Consider the following 17500-nt stretch of genomic DNA (forward strand, 5'->3'; position numbering starts at 1 on the left):
GTTTTGGAGGGGTCCACAAAGACAATATGATTTCAGTTTTGGAGGGGTCCACAAAGACAATATGTTTTCAGTTTTGGAGGGGTCCACAAAGACAATATGTTTTTAGTTTTGGAGGGGTCCACAAAGACAATATGTGCAAATTCTCTGCATAATGTGCTGCCACAGACTTTATAGGAATTACTTGATTTTTGGAAAGTAGAAGATCTTACATTTTTGGTTTGATTACTTTCGGATTACTTTTGGCATTACTTTTTTGATACTTGACTGGAGACATTGAAAGGAACTTTACATTGCAGGACTTAAAAAAATAGGAGATTGAACATTTTAATTTGTTCTTTGAAATCTTGATTGCAGCATCATGCACACCTTACATTAGATCCCTTTCTTAGTATCCACACTTAAACTATATGGGTGCTCTCTCTCTCTCTCTCTCTCTCTCTCTCTCTCTCTCTCTCTCTCTCTCTCTCTCTCACTCCCTCTCCCTCTTCTCTTTATCTCTCCTTTAAACTAAAGGGCTGTGCACTTTATCTCTCATTCTCTCTCTTCCTCTCTCTCTCTGCCTATCTCATATGGTACACTGTTGGTGTAATGAATGTTATAAAGATGGAAGACAACACACAATGTTACAAGGAGACACACACAAAGGCACACAAAGGCACACACAAAGGCACACACACACACACACACACACACACACACACACACACACACACACACACGCACACACACACACACACACACACACACACACACACACACACACACACACACACACACACACACACACACACACACACACACACACACATCCGTTGGTAATCTAATTTTTAAAAATGGCAGCAATCTCTGAGTTCCATTTGGGCAAACTGGATGACTTTGAGCTCCAGATGCTGATGTTCCCCCAGAGTCGTTACTCTGATGGAGCTGATGCTTAAATGTCTCTGTGGAGACACACACCTCCTCTCGCACGTTCGGCGCACACACACACATACACACCCACAAGCACACTCACACGCGCGCGCGCACACACACACCCACAAACACGCACGCACGCACGCATGCACGCACGCACGCACGCACGCACGCACGCACGCACGCACGCACGCACACTCTCTCTCTCTATCTCTCTGTGGAGGCAGGATTAACCTGACGGTACAGTGGAATAAATCCAGTGCTTCTCTCTGCCCGCCTGAGGAAGCCTGTTTATCCCTTCACAGCAGCTCTCTGTTCAAAGGGGCAGCCGCCAGGGATTAATGACGTGTTAAAGGGGTGTTCGCGGGGGATTTAGACACAACTCGCTGTAATGAGGGGAGGCTTAAAGAACAGTAGAACAGTGGTTAATGGCGCCTATTGAGGCATGACTAGTTGGACACTGAACCCTGGCACAGAGGAACCATACCAGTGCTGTCTGTGTGGAAGCCTCTGTGGGGCACAGAGGAACCATACCAGTGCTGTCTGTGTGGAAGCCTCTGTGGGGCACAGAGGAACCATACCAGTGCTGTCTGTGTGGAAGACTGAACCCTGGCACAGAGGAACCATACCAGTGCTGTCTGTGTGAACCCTGGCACAGAGGAACCATACCAGTGCTGTCTGTGTGGACACTGAACCCTGGCACAGAGGAACCATACCAGTGCTGTCTGTGTGGAAGCCGCTGTGGTTAAAGGGGTCAGGGACCCAGGGTTTGTTTCTGTCTGTTTTGTCTTATTGGGCCTATAAAGTAAATAAACACACAGCTATACCGTCACACCAGCAGCTGTGTTGGCCTATACCTCTTAACCACTTTAACGGCATACTGTATAGTTGACCGGAGTCCCTCAGGGCTCTATACTCGGTCCGCTCCTTTTCCCCCTCTCAAATCTCTTCGCCAAAAATAGCCGATCTACAAGCTCACTACGAATTGCACCACAACACGTTGTGATCTTGTTATGTATAGATGTATACAGTTTTCACAGAGTGTATCCCCGGGACGCTAGGGCTCGTGTGGAATGTAAAGTGCCAGGTACCTTTGTGTGTGGGATGGGTTTAAAATGTTTAAACACTTGCCAAGCAGCATCTGAATCAGTCCATGGCTATGCAAAGCCCTGCTCATAGAACATTTCATGGTAGTGGTTCAATGCCTTGCTCAAGGGCACTTCAGCGGTGGTAATTTTAACGTGCCGGTCCGGGGATACGAACTGGCGACCTTCCGGTATCAAGACCGCTCCGCAAACCGTTCGGCCACCGCTGCCACCCTAGGGTCTTGGATGAGAGGAGGGTTGAGCTAAAGACAAATAACTTCTGAGTGTGAGATGCTTGTCGGATAATCAGTTACAATGATGCTGTTGCATGGATAAGTTGCTGTAATGTACCATGAGTTTTGAGGGGTTGTGAGTGACACGGCTTGTAATGGATGATATAGTCCCTTGGTACAGTATATGTACTCCTTAAAATATAGCCCAACTTGATCCTTTGACTTTTTACGGTGCAGAAGGGACATTCATGTGTATTCAAATGTCATGGTTATGTGTGGTGCTGTCAGGTCAAGGGGAAGCTCAGAATGCAAAGTGTCTGCCAATGACTGATTGGTGCATTTGTAACCCCTACACTGCAAAAACCCTGAGTGTTGATTTAACTTCACCGGACTCTCAAGCCTTTGCAACAGCGTTGAATACTGCAGGAGGATACACGCACGCCACGCACGCACGCACGCACACGCACACACGTGCGTGCGTGCGTGCGTGGCGTGCATCCAGCGTGTGTGTGTGCTTTTGAAAAAGAAAGAGGAGCGGGGGAGAGAGAGAGAGAGAGAGTCGTGAGAGAGAGAAACGGAGGGAGGAACAAAGAGGCAGAGCTGCAGTGAGATTAAGAGACACATGTAGAGGTGCTGATCAGTGCACTGAGCCAGGTGTTAAGGCCTGGTTGTCTTGCCCTCAGCTCCCCTCTGTCCCCCTCCCCACCTTCCGCCCTGCAAGCATGCCTGCCCCCCCCCCCCCCCCCCCATCCCTCCACCCCAAGAGAAGACACTCTGCCCCCGTGCACACATCCACCCACCCCTACACATCTACACTGAAAATCCTCCTCCTCTGCAATCTCCCGTGCATCAGCTGCCAAATGAAGTTCCTCTTTAGGAGAGAGAAAAGAAAGAGAAAAAATACAAGCCCCGGCTGTCGAGTCGTCTGAAGCGCCGAGGCAGGCGGAGAAGGCGACCCTCGTGTTGAAGCCAATAATCCGGTGTCGAGGCTTCACGTGTGCAGAGGGCCATGATTGACAGGGCGGGATATGAGGCCCTCGCCTCACTTGACATTTGGGTTTCATAAGGTCTGGAACAAAAGGCAGGGGCAAAATAATCAGAGAGGTGCGCAGGCAAATAAATCTGTTTATTCCCCCCCACCTGCCTCCCCTCCCTCCCGCATCTCCACACATATCCCTCGCCCTCCCACATCAAAGCGCAACCCTCGGAGAGTAAAAGAGGGAGGGCATGATATTACCTTTTCCAAGCCTTATGTGGAACCACGCATAGCGACAGCAGGTCACTTTGGGCTCTGTGCTTACCTGAGATATTAGTTTGTATGTGAGCTAGATAGAGATGTGTATTTGAGCGGGGTGTGCGAGTGTCTAGGACTCTAGGCCATATAGTGTGTGTGTGTGTGTGTGTGTGTGTGTGTGTGTGTGTGTGTGTGTGTGTGTGTGTGTGTGTGTGTGTGTGTGTGCGTGCGTGCGTGCGTGCGTGCGTGCGTGCGTGCGTGCGTGCGTGCGTGCGTGCGTGTGCATGAGAGACAGAGGGAAAGATGGAGAGACAGAGGCAGACAGAAGAGAGACAATACAATGACAAGGTGTCATTTGTTGAATGTTGTGCTCAACCATTTGTATCTATATGAAATGTGTTTGTGCGTGCATGTGCGTGTGTGCATGCGTGTGTGAGAGAGAAAGACAGAGAGAGAGGGATTATAAATCAAAATGTAGGCCTATACTTTCAAAAACTAACATAAGATGATCCACATTGAGCACCGGATGTGTGTGTGTGTGTGTGTGTGTGTGTGTGTGTGTGTGTGTGTGTGTGTGTGCGTGTGTGTGCCACAGTGCTCGTGCATTGAAAGAAAGGGGGACACAGAAAGAGAGACTTACAATTACAATGAAGATCAATCAAATATTAAATTCCAGTGTGGCAGGCTCAATATAGGCTACAGTGGATATTTTATTAGCCTATTTAAGAAGAGAAACAGATCTGCAAAAAGAGAAGAAGACATATGTACACTTATAAGGCCCATCTGTCTATTTGCCCTGAAGTTTATATAAAAACATACTGTAGGTCACGGCCACTTTGTAGATTAATTCCCGTGCCATCTTTTAGCAGCAGCTCGGCTCCTGAACCCCACGTGGGGGAGTTCATATAAATCGCATCCTTTCAGAGGTGATTGGACAACATGCTGATGATTGGCAATGGAATAGCTCGAACGCGGTGTTTTGGGTCGTCACCATTGGTTGCCTTTAACGATTGCTCCGCCCCACAGGCCACCCACCGTCGTCTTCGAGGTGCGCAGAGAAGTCGGGAAGATGTAGTTCTTTACTGGAGGATCGTGTCTGTAGTGTGTATCGTTGGCTAATACGAATGAAACTACACGTCCCGACAACGCGATGTATGGGCACTTTTAATTGTTATGAATATATAATTGCATTCATACGACTGGTTGCTTCTACATTTGGTCTTCTAGGGGGCAACGTACTACAATCACTGTCTGAGCGGTGATCGCTGGATATGGACATCACCGGAGACAATCGGAAATAATCATTAACGCGTAGCCTATGACAGGCGCGCGCATGGACAAACGCGCTGTCTGACATCAAGGGTTCTCAATTGTGAATAAAGAATCAAGTAGGTATATTTGGAAGTCAATTAAACGCGAAATTATAGTCACAAAATAGACGACTCTATTAGTTCGAAGAGAAATTGTTTCGTAGTCTCACACACGCCGCGCTCTCGACTGGAGCGCCTGGGAGCGACATCAAGAGCACGCACCACGGTCGGTAACCCGTGCGTTATAATGCGAGTATGGTGAATGGACTTCTGGCCTCTTAGCATGACGGACAGTCAAAGGTTGGATGATATTTCTACACCGAATGGAGTCTGCACATCCGCACATCCTGCACTGCACCGCCGTTAACTGGCCGTTGGCGCACAGGACACATTGGTGCTTTTGACCCTTTCGTGTGTTTCGGTGGAGGAAGTTTGCAATACATTTTTAATGATTCGAGATCTGAGCAAGATGTACCCCCCCGCACGCCATCCGGTAAGTAGCCTAGTCTGCAGTAGGCAGTAGTAGTAGGCTAGTCAGAGTGTAACTGTTACTGACTGTTTACTGTATATAAAACAACACATAATGTAGCCCGACGGCGCATCACTTTGGATCAAGTTTATATAGCCTACAACCGCGCGCTTGCACGGACATTACGCTCATCGTGGAAGTGCTCGCTTTGTGTGTGTGTGTGTGTGTGTGTGTGTGTGTGTGACACTGTGTGTGTGTGTGTGTGTGTGTGTGTGTGTGTGTGTGTGTGTGACTGACTGACTGACTGACTGACTGACGACTGACTGATGAGTGTGTGTGTGTGTGTGTGTGACTGACTGACTGATGAGTGTGTGTGTGTGTGTGTGTGTGTGTGTGTGTGTGTGTGTGTGTGTGTGTGCGTGCGTGTGTGCGCGTGTGTGTGTGCGTGTGTGTGTGTGTGTGTGTGTGAGAGAGACTGTCACTGACTGGACCTATTTGTGTTGATTTGATGTATTCCAAGATCCCCCACCAGACTGGACAGCCATTCAAGTTCACCATCACCGAGTCGTGCGACAGAATCAAGGAGGAGTTCCAGTTTCTTCAAGCCCAGTATCACAGGTAATACAATATGCAGATTGGTGAAGACCTCACTTGATCAATGTAACATGTAGTTACAAAATACCACAGCAGACTTATACCAGCATTGATTGTATAGCTTTTCTATTGCTGTTGGCTACGATTAACTAAAAGAGTATATGAAGTTGCACCATTGTGTTTAATTTGCTAGTAGTCAATAACAACATTTGTATAAAGGTCATAGACTACAGTAGGCTTGAATACCTGGAAAGCTGGAGAAAGTGTGTTCATCGTTTGTTCATTTCAATGATCTTGACCGGTCAGACCCCTGTAAAAACAGTACATTACCCAAGCAAAAACAGTACATCATTGTGTTCGGAGCCATGAACACAGGCTGTACAACTAGTTAGTATGTAAAGCTTATGTCTAATACTGGCCTAACCACACAGGTAAGCCTAAATCTATCCTATGCACCCACCCCCCCACCTCTCTCTCTCTCTCTGCTTCGAAAGCAAGTGGTGTGAAATGCCTTTTCGCCGACGTGATGAAGTGTGAAATACATTGCTCAGGGCAGAACCGTAAGCAGACGAGACGCGAGCTTCTCCCAATGAATAGCAATAACCCCCCCCACCCCCCCACCCTCCCCAGATGGTTATTGTCCAATCACCTTTTCAGATGAACCAATCGGTGGCTGAACGCATCAAGCCTGATGCTTATTGCATGTGCAGTGCTGTGGAAGTGCAGATCAAATTTCTCCACATGACAGGAGTGTTATCATAAATACCGAAAATGCATTCATTTGGTAAGAAGAAAAAAATAAAGAAAGGTCTGCAACCTTTCTTTTCTGATATATTGATATGCTACTTAGCACGTGTTGAATTCCCCATAATAGTTCAAAACAATAGTTTAATCTTCCATTTAGCTTAATTTTTATTCTAATACTATTTTTTCTATATGTATATATTCTTTATGAGGAACACCCTTCACTATTACAATAGTACTCATGAAAACATATTGTTAGATTAGTGCCAATGCATCACCATGATAAAAATATGGACACTCTTAATCACATTCATCCTGGCATCTCTTTGCGGATATCATTAGAGCTAAAAATTCTCAAAAATGTTCAAACATTTACAAAAGGTTTTAAAAATAACAAAAATAGTGAATAGTGTAGATTTATACAAGCTCAAATAATACACAGTTATTTGCTGTAGTCTATGCGGCATGTACTTTTTCCTATAATTATTATATAATTATGTGTAATTAATGCATATAGATATAAAAGGTTAAAGCATGTTTTAGGTTAAAGCATGTTAAAGCACATATAATAAATCCATATTTCCGTTTCGAAATGAATGCTGAAGATGTGAGACAAAGCCTGGCGTTGCTTATTATTATTACATTATTCATGACTATCTCTTCAGGTACAGAGTTAAGTTATAGTCTAGATTCTATAGACTTGGAGTTATATGTTAAAGCCATATGTCCGACGGACTTCATCTTATCTTTTTGTTGATTGTGCAAATCCACTGTCACTACTAGAATTTACAATGAGGGTTTGTCTAGACGCCTATTGATCACTTAATTACTGCACTGTACCTGCTGAGTAGGAGGTGTTTACCGTATATACGTTCCTTTACGGGAAACAACGGCTCGTTCCAGCTAGTTACTGAGAAAGAAAAAAAGAACTTTCATTTCTCTTATGACCATTCCTTCTCTCTCGCCTTGGATTCAGAAAAATAATTGTATTGCTAAATGGCAAGTTCTTCACTTTCTTATATCAAATAATGTGAATTGTGAGAATGATCTTTATTCTTTAAACTTGCATCCGGAATTTAAAAGCACAATTACATAGAATTGTTACTAGTTTGTATGTAAAAGCAGGTAAACATTTCAACAACTTTCAATTGTTTTATTTTAATGTCATCATGACAGCATAATTTTGTCAGAATGTCACATTTCAAATCTCATCTCTTTCATGTCTAAGATGTCTTTGTTGATCTTTTCAAATCAAACCTCTCCGATAGACACATTCCACGTTCTGTAGATAATCATATTTCCATAATCATAATGGATGTCGGAAATATTGTCAATGTGTGTGTGTGTGTGTGTGTGCGTGTGCGTGTGTGTGCTCGTGTGTGTGTGTGTGTGTGTGTGTGTGTGTGTGTGTGTGTGTGTGTGTGTGTGTGTGTGTGTGTGTGTGTGTGTGTGTGTGTGTGTGTGTGTGTGTGTGTGTGTGTGTGTGTGTGTGTGTGTGTGTGCGTGCGTGCGCGCATGCGTGTGTGTACTTTACTTGGATGTGTGATCATTAACATAGCAATTCCCTTCTGTCCACAGTCTGAAATTGGAGTGTGAGAAATTGGCCAGTGAGAAGACAGAGATGCAAAGACACTATGTCATGGTGAGCTGCATTTGCTGTGTACAGTATGTCTGCATACAGTATATGTTTATGAGTGTTTGCCTGTGTAAGAGTCTAAGAAAATGCTCAGGAAGTACACAATAGGGCAGTAATTCCTTTTAAGGTCGAGACCCAAAAGAGAGATTAATTGAATATGAAGGACCCCAATGGAAACAAACATTCTTGGCTTATAAATCCTCTTAGCAGACCTTGTATTGAACTGTACTGTGCTTTTTTTTTTTTTTAAGTATTCAATCAATTCAAAAACATTTACCAGATCTACAAGTGCACAAGGTGTCATGTTACCCCGCGTTGCGAGTAGACAAGTGCTAATAAGGCGCGCTCAAGCCGCACTTGTGTTTTCACTACTTCTTAATAATAATATTTTTTTATTTATGGAATTACTTGCATATGTTTATAAAAATTATAACATTTTATATATAAAAAAAAGGGAAATTGTACTATAGGGTATGTCTGTGTGCACATTGCACGAGTAGATTTCTGTGTATGTGCACAGTAAAGTCCTCATCATTAATTGAACGGAATTTAATTAATGTAGGAAAGAGAGCGTATTTAAAAATGTGATCTTTACCTCTTTCTTTCAGTACTATGAAATGTCTTATGGACTCAACATTGAGATGCATAAGCAGGTAAGAGGAGACTTTTTTAAATTAAATATATCTTTATACGGTTCCATTTGGTTCCATTTGTACACTCAGAGTTTAATTAACACCTATTATTTTACTGTGTACTGAGTAGGAAAAATTCATTGACAAGACTGAATAGCAGAGACATACTAACTGTAAATAATATACCAGCATAAAGAAACTTAAATCTGTGAATATTTTAATGGGGAAAAGAGAGAGATATTATAGGTTAACCACATGGACCCTATCATCTCTATTCTCGGGCGAACATTTGTCAAAAATAGCAGATCTACAAGCTCTGTGCTGTAAGCTTGTGTATTGGCTATTTTCAGCAAAGCTATTTGGTGTAGAAGAAAAAAAGGAGGGGGCCAAGTGATGACCCCTCAGCGGGGACAACACAGTATATAGAGTTTAATCATTTTGTAATTTTTTCGGTGCGGGTTTGTTTCTTGTCAAAGTCTGCCTTTGTGGAAACTGGAAAGTACTTTATCAAGATAGACAGGACAAGGCAAATGTGCTAATGCCAGTGTGGGTTTGATCACTTCATTAACTGCATGTATAGCGTGTGAAAATGTGTACGTCACCAAGAGGGGGGCGGCGTCTGAAAAGCTAGGGACGGCCCTCTCGTGGGCATTCAATTCTAGCCCACATCACTCAGAATAGAGTGACGGTGGTATGTTTTTGTAAATATTGAGCTCGTTCTTGGCGACAACATAGTGAACACCAGGATGGATAGAAAGAACGTCGGGCCCAAATACATTACAAGGACAAGGAAAATGTTGTGAACAAACACGGCTGTGCTTAGATACTTTGTTGAACGTTATGTCTCTGCGCCCGTGCGCCGTACAGCCGAGATCCAAGCCATTCTACGTCTTTTTGTAAACTCGTCAATCTGGGTTCATTGAGGCTGTCTCCATGCTGGAAAGCTGAACATCTAATTCCGTTTTATGGCTCATTTCCTCGACGCGACCTGCTGTGGCACTTATTTACTGAGCAAGTCTGCACCATTGTGAGGTCAGTTTAAAAAAAGAACATATACAAGCACACGGATAGTCGCTCAATGTAAACAAACCAGACAAGCAGGCGGCCGCTACCACGTGACACATATGTTGACGCCCCCTCCAGGAGTTTTGGTACACCCTATAGGCCTACCTACATGCACGAATGGAAGTAAGTAGATAAAATATGTACAATAGAACAGTGGTTCCCAAACTTTTTCATGTCAAGGACCCCCAAATTGACACTCATTAGCCCACGGACCCCCATTTGAAGAGATAATGCCAGGGACCCCCATAAGAGAAGATTTTCACGGTTCTAGCAGTGATTTTCAACCACTTTCATTTCAAGGACCCCCAGGTTTGACCAAAATCAAAGTTAATTTAACTATTGTACACTCTCTGAGTTACAGACCCATGAGGGTCCATTTGGTTCCTAACTATCATTTAGCTGGGGACCCCCTGGAACTCCCTCAAGGACACCTAGGGGTCCCCAGACCCTACTTTGGGAACCCCTGCAATAGAAGGCAACAAGATGAGCTTAGAATAACTCAGAAGGGGTTCTCTCTGATTCAGCAAAGTAGAAAGTGGCCATAAAGTTGATTTGTTTTGCTGGTTTGCTATAATCCTCCAGGCCATTAGTGTAACTAACTGTCTAGAGGGCCCTATTATGCGTGTCTTAAGTACCAGGTCTTATGACTTAACTTAAGACCTGGAGGCGTGGTCAATGCTGTTTGGCCACTCAGAATAGCCAAATGGCATTGATCACGCCTCCAGGTCTTAAGTTAAGTAATAAGACCTGGTACTTAAGACATGCATAATAGGGCCCTCTGTGTTAACCACGCATGGTGCTAAAACCAATGTGTGGACAGAGATGGTACTTATCTTAAAACTTGTTTTTTTCAATTGAAAACACCCTGATGTATTTTTAACTGCTCTGCTAAATGTGGCACAGCTAACCAGCTAGTTGTCATTAAGTGTGCCTGCGTGAGTATGTGCGTTTGTGGTCCATTTCCCACTGGTCTTGTGTATGGATATTGTGCATTTACTGAGTTGTGAGTGAGATGTGTGTGGGTGGGTGATTGAGAGGGTGGTTTGTGCGTGTGTGTGTGTGTGTGTGTGTGTGTGTGTGTGTGTGTGTGTGTGTGTGTGTGTGTGTGTGTGTGTGTGTTTGTGTTCATGTGTGCGTCCGTGCGTGAATGAATGCGTGTGTGTACTGCATGTGCCTGGCCCTTTTCCCCAGTATACTATTCGAAGATGTCTGGTACACTATAAATCATGCTGTCTTGACCGCGTGGACATTCACTACTGTTTTTGTGTATGCGGGGTGTGTGTGTGTGTGTGTGTGTGTGTGTGTGTGTGTGTGTGTGTGTGTGTGTGCTATATTTGTGTACTTGAGAGTAAAATGAGAAAAAGGCGAGAGAGACTGTGTCCCTATGGTCCTGTATGGCGCACATTGGTTTGAGTCAAACAGAGAATTACACACTGACTCTTTCATCTCTGCCAGCAATGTTGTGTAACTGTGTGTGTGTGTGTGTGTGTGTGTGTGTGTGTGTGTGTGGGGGGGGGGGGGGGGGGGGGGGGGGGGTGGGGTGTGTGTGTGTGTTTGTGTGTGTGTGTGTGTGTGTGTGTGTGTGTGTGCGTGCGTGCGTGCGTGCGTGCGTGCGTGCGTGCGTGCGTGCGTGCGTGCGTGCGTGCGTGCGTTTTTTTAGAGGGATCTGATGTCCTGGATGCGTGTACTGTAGGTGCCGGTGGAGGGGCGGGGGGATTGTGCACATGTGGATGTGTGTTTGAGTGCACATGCTTGCAGGTGTGTGTGCGCACGTGTGTGTTCTGTAACTGCAGCATTTGACAGCACGTGCAGAAGGGTGAAAAGATGCTCGAACCGAGGGAGGTGATATCGTTGCTGTTGTGGCAGAAACCTTGAATCTCCAAATTTCTACTTTATATGTCTTTTGTTTGTACAAGAGCGTCACTCAAAAGTAGTGAAAACAGCAGATCTCCCGCACCTCAGCGTGATAGTTTGTAGTATTGTTTGTAAAACAATAATGGTAACGGTTTGGGATTTACATGGTTTTCACCCAGCAGCAATGATATACTGTATGCAGGGAGAGAGAGACAGGGAGAGAAAAGGGCATGCATGGCTATATAGCCCCATTAAGACAATCGGCCTTGGCTACCAAAGCGGATTGCCAATATTGCTTGTTTAGCATTTTCTGCGGGTAATAGGCCTATTGATTTTCTTGGCTCCGCGCTCTCTTTTATTTACACAGAAGGACTCTTGTGCCGGGGAGTGAAATGTACCAGTGCTCGTTAAAGAGAAATTGACTCATGGACGAAGGGCTGGGGAGGGGCCGGGGTGACAACAGGGGAGGAGGAGTGTACCGGTGGTAAAGCATGGAATTGAGCTATGATAGGACAGTTAATCAATTGCAAATTAGTGAAGCGGAGAGAGAGGGAGAGAGGGAGGGAGAGGGAAAATGTGAATGGTGACACCAGGATGTTGGCGGACAAGGTGATTCTAAATTATGGCTGCGCTTTCAACAACCCATGCTATTTCAGTGCTTATATTGAACAGTATGTTTTATTAACACATTTAGATGCAAATTCTCACTTAAAGGACAACTTTAGTTTTTTTCAACCAAGGTTCATGTTTTAGGTTGTTATTAGAGAAAGTAAAAGATGAGTGTTAATTATTTTTCATTTGCTGCTTTCTTTCGTTTTAGGGATTTTAGCTGTTTTTGACAGGGGGGCGGGGGCATTCAAACATGGGGCTAAATATGTATTTTTTTTAACAAAATGTTATAGTGATTTATTTTTGTATTATTTACTATAATGTGTCAAACTGACATATTGAGCCTATGACACACAGTGTGGCTTCCCCCCATATAGGCTACCTTCACATTCAGTAGATCCTGTGATCTTTTGTGGCCAGATGTAATTTCTTGGGGTCTAGTAGGACTATAGTAAATAATAAAAAAAGAAATCGCCATAATATTTTACACACACACACACACACACACACACACACACACACACACACACACACACACACACACACACACACACACACACACACACACACACACACACACACACACACACACACACCTGTCCTCTGCAGTGCTCTAGTCTAAAGTGACTGGAGTCTGTCTCATTTCTCTCCAAAGGCCCTTGAATCTGATGGAATATGATTAAGGATTACTGTCATTATTGTAATCTCACACTTCATATTGCACACACCATACCTGTAACTTTCATTAGCTCTAAAAAACAAAAAAAGTTTGTTCCAGGGGCCACAAAGGGGTGCCCGTGGGCTGCATTTGGCCCACATGGCGCCAGTTGAATACCCCTGGCGTAGGATGTGGTTGCCTAAACGTCACACCTGACTTAAACATGGTTGCGCAAGTGTGTTGTGCATCGAAAATGACAATCTCACAACGCACGATCTCACAGCTTGTCGATCTGCTAATTTCGATGTGCGACACCAACTAAATATAAATCAGACCGTAGACATTGAGGAATACTGATAGACAATCCACAGAAGCTGCAGTAGGTGTCAGGTTGATACAGGCTGTATTTCTTTACGGTCACTCTTTCTTTGTTTTGTCCTTCCTCTCTCTCTCTGTCTCATTCCCAATCTATCAAACTGTCTCTTTCACGGACACAAGGGAATAGAGCCTTTATACGGCAGGTCCATTAGGTGTATTGGCTGGCGGTGGAAAGCGTTGCTGATGTGGTGCTTACGCAGCTCCACAGGGGGAGATGGACATTTGATCTACTATCTGACCCGTTCTGGCACCAACAGCTCGTCCTAATCCCATTTCTTTCCCGTTAAGACTTTTTTTAGGACCTTCTAGAACTAAATGTACTTGAGACATGCCGAAGACATGGAAACTTTTATGTGTGTGCATATAGTGGCCAAGACACACCCCGGGGGCAAAAACACACAAAACTAGAAATGCACTCTGTCGAGGTGCCAACTTGCGCCTTGCACACAAGTAGGCCATACATGGCCTACTTGTGCACAAGCAGAGCACGCAAGTACTGCTACTAACTAATTACTAATTAGTTGTCTATTACAACTGCTGTTCTAAATCCTTTAGACCCGTTACTGACCTTATACCCACCTTGAAACGTACCTTAGTTACGTCACCATCAACAGCCAATAACATACATACAGTCATACATACATACATACATACATACATACATACATACATACATACATACATACATACATACATACATATACATACATACATACATACATACATACATACATACATACATACATACATACATACATACATACATACCCAGCTGATCACCAAACGTACCTTAGTTACGTCATCAAGAATGGTGGTCCCTTATTGGCCGGTGGACAACACCGACATACGGTGGACAACACCGACATACATACTGTACATACCCAGCCGATCGCAGTACTTGCGCGCTCTGTTTGCGCAAGTAATACAAATTTAAAGATGTATTTACGGCGAGGCTTCCATGTGGATCTTGGACGTTATGTGAACAGTCAATGACCTCAGTTATGTAGCCTATGACATATCTATGACGTAAGTCGTACTCTGTATAACTCCATATATGGGCAAGGACGCATGCGCGCGCACACACACACACACACACACACACACACACACACACACACACACACACACACACACACACACACACACACACACACACACAGACATATTTATAGTCCGCCCCCTAGGTACCACATCGTTAAAAACTGACGGTGATGGATTCTGATCGTTGCAGTGAAAACCGTAAATGTCTGTTTCAAGGGATGGTGCTTTCTCTTAAAGACAGTGCAAAAGATAATTTTAATACTGGAAGCTAGAAGGTATACAGCGGCACAGCACAGCCCATGGTCTGCAAAGAGTTGCTCAACCTTTGCTATGCTGCATCTTACAAAGACACTTTTAAGCTGTGCTATCAGTACCTGGTATCTTGTCTTAACAGCTCAGCACATCTGTGCTCTTTGGGAAATGAAGCACAAACAAATGGGGTCAAAGCGAGTGTCCTTGGAAGTCAAAGATATCATCTCCAGTTTTCTGCCTTGTCTCTTTTAGTGCTGTTTAGAGCCTCCTGTCTGTCCATCCACTTTCATTCTCTCTTGACCACCTCCTCTGGAAGCTCATCTTCTCCACAGCATGGATCCAATCTCATTCAACTGTCTGTAATGTTAAACACTAGTTTATTTGAACCCCCAGAGCTTAGATGCCATTTAATTCACAATCGCATGCAGTCAGTCTGATCTCGGTAATAATAAACCTGTCAGCTATTTTCAGTTCTTCACCAAACCTTTGTGGCAAAAGTGGTTTTTAAAAGCTTTCCTTGATGCCATTCACTTTCACCACACATGACATTGTGTTGTTGTAGACTCCCTAAACATTGTTTCCCCTGATACAATGAAGATATGACATGTTGCAGACAGTGGTGCAACCACTTCATTAATGAGCTATGTGTGTCCCTGGGTCTGTCCCTGGCTGGGTGGCTGGGTCTGTCCGGTCACAAAAATAGCTTTTGGTTGGTTTTCACAACCAAGTGTCACTGTTGCACGGCCTAACACACACACACACACACACACACACACACACACACACACACACACACACACACACACACACACACACACACACACACACACACACACACACACACACACACACACATTTTAATTATTGAATTCTTTTATTTGGATCTGCACAAGAGGCGCAAAACACTGAGACCCAAACACTGATCAGAATTGGGTTACATTATAAGGTCCAACCAGATATAACTGCTGCACATGCTTAACACACAGAGGGAAAAGAAGAAAAAAAAAATATATATAGCACATTGATGACATACTATTACTTGACACTACTAGACAGGATGTTTGTTTTGTTTTTGTTTTTTTAAGCCAACTAGGGATAAATGAAACAACGCCTTCTCCAGATAGACAGACTGCCCATAATAGCTGAGACAGAACAGTATTTAGCCAGCTTTTTTGCATTTGTCTTTTGCAATCCACCCAATTGCAGACCCCTGAGCACAAGTTTATGGACATGGCCCAGACTTCCAAATACAAGGACAATAAGTTGACAGTTATATCCCAAGGCCATAATACGTTCCACACACACACACACACACACACACACACACACACACACACACACACACACACACACACACACACACACACACATTAACTGTATATATGATGATTTGGGGTGTTACAGTACAGTACAGTAGAGGGACCCCAACACGGTAACTCTGTCATTTCTCAACCATTCCGAACGCGGGGCAGTTTACCGGAACCGGGCCTTCCGGGGACCCCACACGGAGTTGCACCACTCACTTCACACGGGTGTGATTTCTTTGTACTATTTTTGTACTGTTATCTTTCTTATATCTGTGTATTTATAGTCTGTGTATTTATAGTCTAAATGCGCACTTTAATATTCATCTAGATAATTCCTTACTCGAATGTTCCACGTGAAACATATGTATGAACTAATGATTGCTGGCTGTGTGACATTGGTTAATTGAAGGGCCTGCCCCCTGCACCATGTGTGTACTTAAGCCTTACTGTGTTGCCCCCTCGGGCTATGACTTGACGAAGATGTGACTGATACATCGAAAAGTTGTCTCTTTTTTACCTGCACCCTGATAATAAAATAAGGGCTTAAACTGTCTGAGTTGCTCCAGTGCCTTCCTTCCTCCTGCAAACTGTCCTGCCTCTGAGATGCACCAGACTCGCCTGCCATGGGGCTTATTGGGGCTGCCATGGGGGCCTGCCATGGGGCTTGGGGCTGCCATGGGGGCCTGCCATGGGGCCTGGGGTGCGGTTGGAACTCCCTTCTGATATGACATGTCATCTTTGTGTCAAACTTTCAACCAGCTGATGATATCAACATCATTACGAATATGTTGTAGATCCCACACCATACTCTTTGGTCACATCATAAACTGTATTTTAAAGGGAGATTTGTGTACCAGGGTTTGTAGTACAGAGAAATGCATGCATTTGAAACAGTTAAATCTAATATTGGAAATGGAGCCCTGACAAATTGCAAAGCCTATTGCAAAGCAATATGTCATGTCTACAGAATTCATGAAGTTTTAACACAAACACAAATGTGTTTCTAGTTTCAATTCAAATGCCCAATGTGTGGCACTCCGTTCACTTTACCACAGTCAGTATGGCCCTTTGGAAATAAAAGGCCACCCCTGGTCTAAAGAAATACCATGTTACTGAGGAATGTTATTTGATTTGTAAGCATTAATACATTGATTTATCAAGTCTCTGGCCTTGCAAACACAGGTCTCCCTTGAGTGGAGTGAGACAAGGCAATGTGCTGCTAGAATACTCTCCGGCAGTCCAGTTGTGTTAACTTGTTGACTTTTAAATGCACGCCCATGTGTGTGGGCACACACGTGTGCGTGCACATACGTGGATGTGTGTGCCTGTGTATTAGGTTGGGATTGAAGTTGCACTACGAGCACTCCCTCTGGGACATCGAATCAGGCAATTTCCTGTTCAAACAGTGTTACATGAGGGAGAGAAGAGATAAAGAGTGAAGGGAGAGAGAGAGAGAGAGAGACTGAGGTGCATTTCTTTCAAAACAA

At 44.2% G+C, this 17500-nt stretch overlaps 1 protein-coding gene across 11 annotated transcripts in view; it reads left to right on the forward strand.

Annotated features, from left to right (window-relative positions):
* Positions 1–5222: 5222 nt before the first annotated feature.
* Positions 5223–17500, forward strand: part of LOC306933389 (transducin-like enhancer protein 4) — a gene marked incomplete at its 5' end in the record, with an annotated part of 51762 nt that continues 39484 nt past the window's right edge. For 10 of the 11 annotated variants that reach the window (XM_079515593.1, XM_079515596.1, XM_079515597.1 and 7 more), the window contains 4 exons: positions 5223–5267; positions 5764–5861; positions 8160–8223; positions 8826–8870. In XM_079515593.1, the coding sequence (XP_079371719.1) occupies positions 5223–5267; positions 5764–5861; positions 8160–8223; positions 8826–8870 (252 nt within the window). Of the gene's footprint in view, positions 5268–5763; positions 5862–8159; positions 8224–8825; positions 8871–17500 lie in introns of those variants that run through there. The other variant, XM_079515595.1, reaches the window with a different exon arrangement.

The sequence above is a fragment of the Electrona antarctica genome (genome assembly GCF_951216825.1).
Source record: "Electrona antarctica genome assembly, chromosome: 12".
Lineage (NCBI taxonomy): Eukaryota > Metazoa > Chordata > Actinopteri > Myctophiformes > Myctophidae > Electrona > Electrona antarctica.